This window comes from Mixophyes fleayi, chromosome 8 (genome assembly GCF_038048845.1).
Source record: "Mixophyes fleayi isolate aMixFle1 chromosome 8, aMixFle1.hap1, whole genome shotgun sequence".
NCBI classification, from domain to species: domain Eukaryota; kingdom Metazoa; phylum Chordata; class Amphibia; order Anura; family Limnodynastidae; genus Mixophyes; species Mixophyes fleayi.
This window is the reverse complement of record NC_134409.1, coordinates 126177550-126189560: the sequence shown is the minus strand read 5'-3', so window position 1 is coordinate 126189560 and position 12011 is coordinate 126177550. Positions and strand designations below refer to the sequence as shown.

The following is a 12011-nucleotide window of genomic DNA, read 5'->3' as shown; positions in this document are numbered from 1 at the left end:
GGGGCAGTGACATGATGTTAGGAGGGGAATGGAGGCAGCAGGAAGCCACAGACTGAGAGTTATATAGTGGAAGGAGCAGGGTCCCCCAGCAGCACAGAGTATATCAGGAGATGAGTGATGTGTTAGTGAGGACAGGGCTACATGTGACAGGGGCAGTGACATGATGTTAGGAGGGGTATGGAGGCAGCAGGAAGCCACAGACTGAGGGTTATATAGTGGAAGGAGCAGGGTCCCCAGCAGCACAGAGTATATCAGGAGATGAGTGATGTGTTAGTGAGGACAGGGCTGCATGTGACAGGGGCAGTGACATGATGTGAGGAGGGGAATGAAGGCAGCAGGAAGTCACAGACTGAGAGTTATATAGTGGAAGGAGCAGGTCTCCCAGCAGCACAGAGTATATCAGGAGATGAGTGATGTGTTAGTGAGGACAGGGCTGCATGTGACAGGGGCAGTGACATGATGTGAGGAGGGGAATGGAGGCAGCAGGAAGCCACAGACTGAGCATTATATAGCGGAAGGAGCAGGGTCCCCCAGCAGCACAGAGTAGTGATGTGAGGCGCCTGTCACACTGGGCCAGACAGATTCTGGTGTAAAATGCACCTCTATATAAAACAAAGTTTATACATCCAAATCGTTAAGGAAATCTTTTCAAATGAGTCTATTATTTTTATGTAGAAATTGAGTTGCTGGCTACGTTTTTATGATCATAAACTTTTTGGAAATATAAGTAACTCTCCTATATACTTCTACACGGAATGACCATTAACTAGATTAAGCCACCGAGGAGAGTGCACATTTTTAATCCATAAGGGGGTTAAACAGCGAAGACAGCGCAGTGATGTCTGCTATGAATATAAATGACTATAAATACATAGGTCTCTTTAACCCTCATTCAGGCTGCTTATATGAGACAATTTATCATGTGATTGTCCATGCCTTTCCATTTCTACATTGGGTTTAATAAATCATTGTCCACTTATTCTGCTAGGATGGATGGTACTGTTGAGTAAAGATATCTGCATCACAGCACTCACAGAGGGCCATTAAACGGTGCTATTAAATTATTTTGTGAAAACAATGTATTGTGGCAGTGAACAAACATTGTTCATCCAAACAGAACAGAGAGTGAAAAACCGTTTGACACACTAGAATGTTGTTGCACAATGTGTAGCAGTGACAATCCACATTGGAGTGTGAATTCAATGATCATTTTCTCAGGCAGTAGTTGATTGTTGAGGCAGTGGAAAGTTCATTTTTGGGCCAAAAAAATATGTATAACAATATTGCAATAAAGTGAGTTTTATTCTTTTATTTATTTACTTTTTTTTGCATTTCCACCATATAAATTAGTTTGTACTACAAAACACAGGAGGAAACACAACAGTAAATTACCTGCTCAGTGTTCTGAAATTGCCCTTGGTTGTAGCTGGCTATTATTGGCGTATGATTGCATGTCAAGGTTTTGGTCCCAGTTGACACAACAGTCTATCGATCTCATTAGCTGGCAAGTGTAACAAACGGATGTTTATTTTTGTTTATTTGTTATTAATAGTTTACGCATGGCTGTTACAGCTATTTACACAAGCTCTGACTGGGAACGATACACTGAATAATATGCGCGCACTGTCAGCCAGTGAGAGAACGCATAGTGTGACATGATGTGAGGAGTGGAATGGAGGCAGCAGGAAGCCACAGACTGAGGGTTATACAGGGGAAGGAGCAGGGTCCCCCAGCAGCACAGAGTATATCAGGAGACTAGTGATGTGTCAGTGAGGACAGGGCTGCATGTGACAGGGGCAGTGACATGATGTGGGGAGAGGAATGGAGGCAGCAGGAAGCCACAGACTGAGCGTTATATAGTGGAAGGAGCAGGGTCCCCAGCAGCACAGAGTATATCAGGAGACTAGTGATGTGTCAGTGAGGACAGGGCTGCATGTGACAGGGGCAGTGACATGAAGTGAGGAGGGGAATGGAGGCAGCAGGAAGCCACAGACTGAGAGTTATATAGTGGAAGGAGCAGGGTCCCCAGCAGCACAGAGTATATGAGGAGATGAGTGATGTGTTAGTGAGGACAGGGCTGCATGTGACAGGGGCAGTGACATGATGTGATGAGGAGAATGGAGGCAGCAGGAAGCCACAGACTGAGAGTTATATAGTGGAAGGAGCAGGGTCACCCAGCAGCACAGAGTATACCAGGAGATGAGGGATGTGTCAGTGAGGACAGGGCTGCATGTGACAGGGGCAGTGACATGATGTGGGGAGGGGAATGGAGGCAGCAGGAAGCCACAGACTGAGAGTTATATAGTGGAAGGAGCAGGGTCTCCCAGCAGCACAGAGTATACCAGGAGATGAGGGATGTGTCAGTGAGGACAGGGCTGCATGTGACAGGGGCAGTGACATGATGTGAGGAGGGGAATGGAAGCAGCAGGAAGCCACAGACTGAGAGTTATATAGTGGAAGGAGCAGGGTCCCCAGCAGCACAGAGCATACCAGGAGATGAGTGATGTGTCAGTGAGGACAGGGCTGCATGTGACAGGGGCAGTGACATGATGTGAGGAGGGGAATGGAGGCAGCAGGAAGCCACAGACTGAGAGTTATATAGTGGAAGGAGCAGGGTCCCCAGCAGCACAGAGTATATCAGGAGATAAGGGATGTGTCAGTGAGGACAGGGCTGCATGTGACAGGGGCAGTGACATGATGTGAGGAGGGGAATGGAGGCAGCAGGAAGCCACAGACTGAGGGTTATATAGTGGAAGGAGCAGGGTTCCCCAGCAGCACAGAGTATATCACAAGCCCAATGCACTCACAAACCAACAACAGGTATACTAAAATACAAACACTTATGTTTAATTAATTTTATCAGTGTTTCCATTTATCAAATCATAACCAATATGATACAAAATGGGAACATTAGCATCGCAAAATCATTAGAAAATTAAACCTACATTACTACTTAAAGCTGCATTATCACCTAGGAAGGGAGCCTGAATGAGGGACATTATGGGGGAGACTAAATTACCCACAAAGTATCTCCGGAACGTCCGTGAGACAATTTGTGGTGGAGATTTGACAGTAATATCCACTAATTTTTCCTAGCACCCCATAGAGATGCAAAGGAAAATGAGCGGAGATTTGGCAATGTGCGTGGCGCGATGTCCGTGCGCCACATCAACAGAAATTGAATCTCCCCCCCATGCTAAGGTTCACCTAATGGTAGCACCGATCTGAGTGGAGTATCAAAGCTCTACCCAGGGGCAGGCTGGGCTGGGGGGCATCTGCCCACCGAGCCACTCCCATAGTGGGCTACCTTGTAACTGGGCCACGTGCATTTTTTTTACATTAAAATAGGCTGCTGAATAGATTCTTGCCCCCAGGCTAAAATTTGACAGCCCTCCCCTGGCTCTACCCCTCCCTGTCTCACAGCCCTGGAGGGGGGAGTGTGAGCGGGAGGGCAGAGGAGAAGCTGCAATCACGATCATTGGTCTTTCCGCTCACACCCACGTTCTGCAGCCACGAGCCACAACTAATAAGCCATATGACTAATAATAAAAGCTTCACCTCTCTCCTGGAACAAGTCAGATGACAGAGTTACCATAGTTAACAGAAAGCACATGGAGGAGAAATAGGAGAAGGTTGCTGAGAGCAACCTGTTGTTAGTGAAGTAACTTACCGAGCAAGGCAATGCCCTGACATTCACCTATGAGAGGGAGTCACACATTTGTAGAAGGAAAAAGCACTGACTAATTGTGCCAGCTGAAGTGTAAAGGAACCGATCAAAGCCGCCAAGCCAGACGCATGAGCCGCATCCATATTTGGCACCAGCGTCTAGGACATAGGAACCCCGGAGCTAGCTAAAGAGCAGCTCACTAACTGTATCAAGATCAATCAGTGCAGCCAGATGATGAAGTCCAAAAGCTGCTGGAAACAGAAAAGGACAAGGAAATATTTCTAAACGCCAGAAGTAGCCGAGCTGAACATCTTGATACCCACGGATCTGTGTGGACCAATGACAGCTGGGAGTTCATAAAGAAAGTATTTTCTCATGGTTAATTTAATTCTAGATATATCATCATCATCATCACCATTTATTTATATAGCGCCACAAACTCCGTAGCGCTGTACAGAGAATATTTGTCACTCACAACAATCCCTGCTCCAATGGAGCTTACAGTCTAAATTCCCTAACACTCACAGACGGGTTAATTTTGTCAGCAGCTAACTAACCTACCAGTATGGGGGGGTTTTTTTGGAGAGTGGGAGGAAAATGGAGGAAGCCCACACAAGCACGGGGAGAACACACAAACTCCACACAGAGCCCATAACAGTCCACCTGTTAGATAGCAAAGAATATCTTGCTCAAGTAAGTAAGTTTGACAGAATACAAAAAAAAACTACATGCTGCCCCCCCCCTCTATGTGTATTTAAAACAATCACAAACTGTCTACTCCAAATGAAATATTGCCGTTCCCTTCCTCTTCTCAGAACTGCCAAATGTTAACAGAGGGTTCTATTCAAACAACACCAAACAGTTCCCAGCGACTTAGTCATCGAGATGTGCTGGGGACAGGAGCAGTTTAAGTGTATTGTTTTAACAATGTATTAGTTACTACTGAGATTGCCAATTCAGTAATTGTGTTTCATACATAACATTCTATGACCGGAAACCTTGAGCAATTCTATCTGGGCTATTTCTCCCGCATGCGAAAAAAAAGTGTTTCTTCCGTTGCCATTTAAAATGGGAATTATTGCATGAGGAATTGTGCTAAATTAACTTTTCATTAGTGTCATAACACCTACTTATTCTTTCATACTTGTTCATTCAGCATTATTTAAAGTGGATCTGACACTTCCATATAAAACCATATTGGTGTCTTTAAGGGCATTTTACCTGCATGCTTGTAACAGCGTTAATCCTATATACTTGGTAATGTGGAATTGCAATGTTCAGTTATTAACACACAATTCTAGAGCAGGGGTCAGGGAATTTTTTTACCTTTTACCCCAAAATATATTTAGATACGCCGACGTTACCCCCTTGATTTGAAAAGGAAGGAAATCATATATTATTAATGATTGGAATTCCAAATTTTATTGAATCTATTAAAAATTTCTTTGAAAGCTTCAACTTCAAAACTTCAGGTTTTGGAGAAATGATGTTGCTTTGTTTTTGATACGAGAGCATCAATATTGGGGCATTTTGATGCCAGAGCAATATGGATACAGTCTTCAGCGTCCAATCGATTTCTCTGCTTTGTTTTTATGTTCGTTAGAGTGCAAAATCCTTGCTCGCATAGGTAGGTTGTTGCAAAAGACAGCAACTTTTTGACTGCCTCCTCATGTGCAATTTTGAATGTCTTTGCAGCTGTTGACATCCAAAAATATGACAGATCTGCTTTGTTTTCAAATGCAATACGTGCTTTATTATAGCATCAAAGCTCAAGAAGTGCCTCTGCCAACCCTTGAGGCTCTTCTGGTACAACAGCAATTTCACATTTAAAGGGGGTCTACAATCCAACTGACAGCATGTGAATCGGCAGCATTACCCCCAGGAATTTCATTTTTACCCCATTTGGGGTAATTTACCCCTGTTCCCTGACCACTGATCTAGAGGAAAGCGGCTGCAAATATATCTCCTGGATGTTCAGGGAGAGCAGGCAATTATGTTTTCAAACCTTTCCTATATAAATATATATACATGCCGTGGAAGGAACCAGAAATGATGCGATACACCGGGAATGGCTTCATGGAGGCCCACTAGGAAGTGGGCAGAATGCGGGAGTATTGTCTGCTCTCCCGGGAGCTCAGGAGACCTACCCGGAATTCGGGAGTCTCCCAGACATTCCGGGAGAGTGGGTAAGTATGAGTAACTATACTTTTTACCAGACATTTCTTTAGAGGGGAGCAGAGGGCACCACCAAGGACCGCTCATGGCTGCCTTCACTGTACAACCAAATGCACTGTCACTCAAATAAAGATCTTTATCCAAAAACAGGACAAAAAGGAGTATTTTATATTGTTTTCAACCAACTGAGAGAAAACTTTTTAGGTTAATTTTCTATTAATAACCATGAACATTTATAGAACATCAGAGTATATATAGTTTGTATATTCTTCTCCGAATTACGCACAATACTGAAAACTCACAATTCTGTTGACTAAAACGTAAAAGGCTTTTGTTTCCAAACCTGCAATCAGTCTTTAACACGGATGTCATTTCCTTGAGATTGCCTGGTAGCGGAAGGAGACGGAGCCCGTTCCAATCCTACTTCCACTGTAGTATTTATAGGAACGTGTTTATCACACTTGTGTGTTCTGCAATGATTTGCTATTTGCCAGTGTTTTCTTTGACTCGTGTGGTCTAATTGTGAGGTAAGTTACTCTATATCTCAGTAGCCCCATGCTAAGGTGCTGCTGATCGCTAGTCATTAGTATCTGGTGAGGGTTTAAAAATAGAAATTCTCAGAGAGCGAGAGCTAAGGAAGATACTGACTTGTCTTATGTTTATATGGTTTGTACAGCACTGTGTGTTTGATGTTTAGATTTACCGTAGTTTGATTTTCTAATGTTTTAGAAAATCTGTTAATCATTTAATTTGTTTGTTAGGGTGAACTATGGATAAATTCCTTCATTAGCTTCCAAAAGTGTCTGTCCCTTGAGTTCTGTATGTAGTGCTTTGTGGTGTTTTTAGCTGTACATTGTATGTAGTGTTACGTTAGTTTGTATATTGTGGACTGTCTACTCATGCAAGAACAAAATGCATTTTTCTTTGCATCACTTTTCACTTGAAATGTAGGCTCCTGTGATTTTTTTTACTCAAAGGGGGCAGATTTAATCAGCTGCCGGGTGTCGCCTCACTTTCCGCCTGCGCACCCTGCCGGCTAATACGGTATCATCATCATCATCATCCAAACACTCCAGAAACATACTAGTAGGTTAATTGGCTGCAATCAAATTGACCCTAGTCTTTCTCTTTATGTCTGCGTGTCTGTGTATGTGTTAAAAAATTTAAACTGTAAGCCCCAATTGGGCAGGGACTGATGTGAGTGAGTTCACATTCACAGTTGTACTAGTCCTCTACTTTTTGTACTAATACTTTGTAAATGGTTAAACTCTGTAGTGATTGGACGTAGTGCACCCCCTCACTTGTTTAAATGCCTATTGGTGGTTTAGACAGTGATTGGCGAGCAGTTTGATAAGATGCGGTGGGGTGCACTCGGTGCCTAATGGAGTGGCATACTATTGGATGGTTGTATTGAATGCCCCTCCTCCATCAAACTCCTCCTATCCCATCTCTGACAAATGCATGTAAATGAGTTGAGTGTATAGGGGAACTTTGTTCCTATAAACAACTATATTCAAATTCCCTCCACCCATGCTAGCCAATCATAAGCGGCCTGTGTGGGGAACCGATTCTGACTGGCTGATTGTCTGTTGACCCTCCCATTGTCCATCAGTGTCATAGCGGATTATGGGTTTAGACTTACGTGCAGAGATTTAAAACCTCCCCTCTGGGAGATCACAGAGGGGAGGTCAGGGGACAGTGGCGGCAAGAGGGCGTGATTTTGCAGTGCAATGCCGCGATCCGTGGCATCAGGCAGGGGGTGCGGGCAGGGCCGGTGCTAGGGTCCACGGCGCCCTAGGCATTTTTAAAAAAGCGGCGCCCTCCCCCCCCCCCCCCCCCGCAAAAATCGTCGCCCTCCTCCCTCCTCTCCTTACCTTGTCTCACCACCGCCGCCTCTCTGCTCCGTCTCCTCCCCTCCACTCACTGACACTAGTAAGTGGAGGGGAGGAGACGGAGCAGAGAGGCGGCAGTGGTGACAAAATAGCCTCTTCCCCCCCTCCCCGTCTATCTGAATGCTGTGCGGCGGCCGTGACAGGTATGGTCAGCGGTCACCGCACAGTTTTAAAGTATTTCAGAATTCTGTGGCGCCCTCCAGAGCCCGGCGCCCTAGGCAAGTGCCTAACCTTGCCTAATGGGAGCGCCGGGCCTGGGTGAGGGCTCTGACAATGCAAGTCACGTGATCCAACCCCGGCTCCACCCACTTCAGTAGTGTAGGTGCACTTTGGGAGGGGGGGGGGGCCTGGTCTTGCAGGAGTATGGGAGACTCACTGAAATTTGTGAGTCTCCTGGACATTTTGGGACAGTAGGCAAGTATGAGATTAGTTTAATGGGGGAAGGGTCTTAGGCATACTTGCTAACTCTCCCGGAATGTCTGGGAGACTCCCGAAATTCAGGTCGGTCTTACGGACTCCCAGGAGAGCTGGCGATTCTCCCGCATCCGGCCCATCTGCCCACTTCAATAAAATTATAGCCGGAATGTACGGGCGGAGGGGGCGGGGCTTGACTTCATGTGCCAAAGTCAATATTTAAAAAATATATATATTTCTCCTTTGGCGAATGATGTCTGTAATACACAGTGACGAATGATGTCTGTAATACACAGTGACGAATGATGTCTGTAATACACAGTGACGAATGATGTCTGAAATACACAGTGACGAATGATGTCTGTAATACACAGTGGCGTCTGTTGTGTATAATTGTTGGTGGACTTATGTCTACAGGAGGGCTGTTCATTCCCTTTGTTACTCTTACAACAGACTTAGCACCATATTATGTCACACTGAGAACTCATTTACTGGGACCAGAGAAGGGTCTTTGATCAGGACCCTTGTTGAAAATTGCAGTCTGCCAAAAATCCATCTGACTGCAAAACAATAGCTGCCTAATGAGACAGACGAGACGGAACAGAATGTTGCCACTTGGAAGTGACTTGTTTGCAGTGATTATAAAGATGTTTAATTATAAACCTGAAGCCTTGCAGAATATTATATTCACCGCACAAGTCATTTTCTTTTTTTAGTTCAATTTAAGTAGCTGACTAAATAAAGTGCTTGATAAGACTTCAGACCCAAACAAGCTTTTTTTAGGGTTCTTACCCACTACACATTTAATTCTGGCTCCCACATAGCCCAGTATTTTAACTTTAACATGCCTCAAATGTTTCCTGCAACATAGTGTTAGCACTTGTCAAATGTTATGTATGTGCTTATAAAGGTCCATTTACCTAAATTATTTTTTTTGAGCATTGCAAAGCGCATTGAATAGGATTTGAGAACACACGCTAAGTGCTTTAAACTCACTCTCGCGTCTGTCCACCTCGTACATCCCTGATGTCATGTCTTATGGTGAATTATTACTGTTTACATTTTGAGGACTGAACCAATTGTAAGTGCAGTCTATCTGTTCACAACGAACCAATGACATCACTGAGAATGCAGCCTATCATGTCGCTAAGAATCAGTGACATCACTGAGAATGCAGCCTATCAAGTCACTAGGAATCAGTGACATCACTGAGATTGTAGCCAGTTAATAGATGTTGTTAGTTCCTATTGAATAGGCTGTTTTCTTATGAACATTGGCTCATCCCACTATGTGTGTACGACGAGTGCAGTTTAATGTACCCGACACACTGATTACAGACCACTGTATTATATTTATAGAATATATTTTGTTTACAAAGAAGCTCTTTGTGAGTAAACGGTTAATAATTTGAAGTGGATGCGGATTACAAGGTCTGTCAGTACATTGCCTGGATGTGACAAGGGATCAGTGTTGTTAGTAATTGATTTCTTTCACTATCTTACAAGGACACTCTTGACATCTATACACTGCGGGGAGACTGTACATAGCTAATAGTACTCTACAGACTGAGACTGCATTTTTGTGATGTTACAGTGGGATATGATTGGAGTACAGGAAAAGTTTTTCTAAAAACGCAACAAAGCTTATCTTTATCTACTGTACAAACATTGCTCCGCAATGCACATCTGAGCGAAAAGCAAATGAAAGCCATAGCAACCAATCAGACCTTTGCTTTTATTGTCCGACTTGCAGTTGGCAGTTAAAAGCTAATGTCTGATGGGCTGATATGTTTTTAGGGTAGATTTGCGTCTTTGAGCTGTTTTGGCAAATAACCTTCCGAGCCTGTACTAAGCTAAGAACTATAGATCACAAACCACTACTTCACAAAACTATACACATAGAGAAGTATCTTGTGTTGTATCAGGATACAGTAATGTAAGCACATACTGCCTCATGGATGAAAATGTGGTGTTTAGAGATTGTGTACAAAACATATTTTATTTCGCAGTATGGAATGCAGAGTTAACATTGCAGCCTGCTGTAAAGGGATGGAAGCAGAATTACAGACATATAGTTGTCTACTTTTTGAAATTCCCCTTCCGGGAGATTCACGTTGTCGTGCAATGGGGGAGGGGCTGTGATGTTGTAATTCATTGGCAAGTATGGCTTATAATATTCGCCAGATCTGACCTGTCCCATTTGGTATGCGGGGGAATACCCCACCCCCTTCAGATCATTTTTTTTGCCTCACGTATATGAGCTGGCAAATGTTAATGAGAACCTGTCGCAGAGGTGATAGGGCTTCCCTTTAAAGGCTTTAGCAAATCCAACACTATGTTGTTGGATATCTGGGAACAGACTGAGGGGTAGAGTTACTAAAACTTCTAAACTGGAAAAGTGGAGGTTTTGCCCATAGCAACCAATCAGATTCCAGCTATCATGTTCTAGAACAGGCTTGGCTAACCTGTGGCACTTCAGGTGTTGTGAAACTACAAGTCCCAGCATCACCTTCCAGCAATAAGCTGCTGTATATTGGCAAAGCATGCTGGGGCTTGTAGTTTTACAACACCTGGAGTGTCACAAATTAGCGAAGCCTGTTCTAGAATGTACTGGATAATGATAGAATCTGGTTGCTATGGGCAACACTTCCACTTTATCCTGTAAGAAGTTTTAGTAAATCTACCCCTGATCGTGAGGATTACAGCTTCTTAGCTCAGTCAGTCATAGAAGCGTCTCTAACTCACCTGTAATTCACTTTTTTTTTTATTTTGTGCATTATATGAGGAGTTTCCAGTTGAAAAGTAAATTGAGAGAACATGCAAATTGCTAAATATTTACATAAAGATATCAAAGGACAAACATCAGACATATTTGCGGTATAACTCAGGGGATCCGCAGCCTTGTACTTTCCAATTAGATATGCGTGTCACATGACATTAATTACTATTCTTCCCTACAGGCCTAGGTTGCTGTTAACTTATTGTAAGGTGTAAAGTGATGGAATTACAATAACGTACAATTACAGAATTAAGTAGGACAGTTATACAGATATATTGTGCTGGATGTCATGGAGATGGTTTGTGTAATTTGTCTTTTGTCTCTGCAGATGGCAGAAGGCCGACATTGCAAGGTCCACCTGTTAGACGACCGCAAGCTGGAGCTACTAGTCCAGGTAGGAATTTATTACTATTTATTATCTGTTTATGAGTGAGTGAGTGAGTGCAGAACTAGATTTACTTCAGTTACTAGCAGTTTATCCCACTCCTTCGGTCTACAACATGGCCGATGTCTTCACCTAAGGTAAAAACAAAACAAATATGGCCGCCCCACGGATAGACTTATCAATCCAAGCAGCCATGTTTTCTGTAAATATACACTGTGGAGTTATCTTTTCTGGTTGATTTATTCTAAACATTGTCATGGAGGAGGGCCGGGATGCTGTTTGTTAATCCCAATACGGTTTCTCTTTAAAAGAAAATAGAATATGAACCTATGATAGTGAATTCAAATGTGAAAATTTAGACTCTACCTAAACCTAGCTATAGATTGTGCTTATCTCTTTAGTTATTAAACATTAAATATGTCAGAATCTTCTCTTTTGCTGGTATCCCCACCATAATGACAGCAGCATCCTATTAACATTTATTTTTTAAAGCGCTTTAAAATTGGGGACAAATACAGTAATTAAACGAAAACTGGGTAATAATAGACAGACAAAGCAGTAAGGGGGCGCAGCTCGCTTACATTCCACATATTCTATGGGGACGGTAGATTTTGAACCATGTACCCTACTTTATGTCCTGCTCTCTATTATGTGACAGTCAAGTTGGATCCCAACTTTTGCTAGAGCCAGGATCTACTTC

The 12011-nt window shown here is 43.3% G+C and overlaps 1 protein-coding gene across 4 annotated transcripts in view; it reads left to right on the top strand.

The window, feature by feature from the left end:
• The window catches only part of FRMD4B (FERM domain containing 4B), a 211150-nt gene that overhangs the window by 63616 nt on the left and 135523 nt on the right, over positions 1 to 12011 (top strand). For all 4 annotated transcript variants that reach the window (XM_075183422.1, XM_075183420.1, XM_075183421.1 and 1 more), the window contains exon 2: positions 11255 to 11320. In XM_075183422.1, the coding sequence (XP_075039523.1) occupies positions 11255 to 11320 (66 nt within the window). The remainder of the gene's footprint in view (positions 1 to 11254; positions 11321 to 12011) is intronic.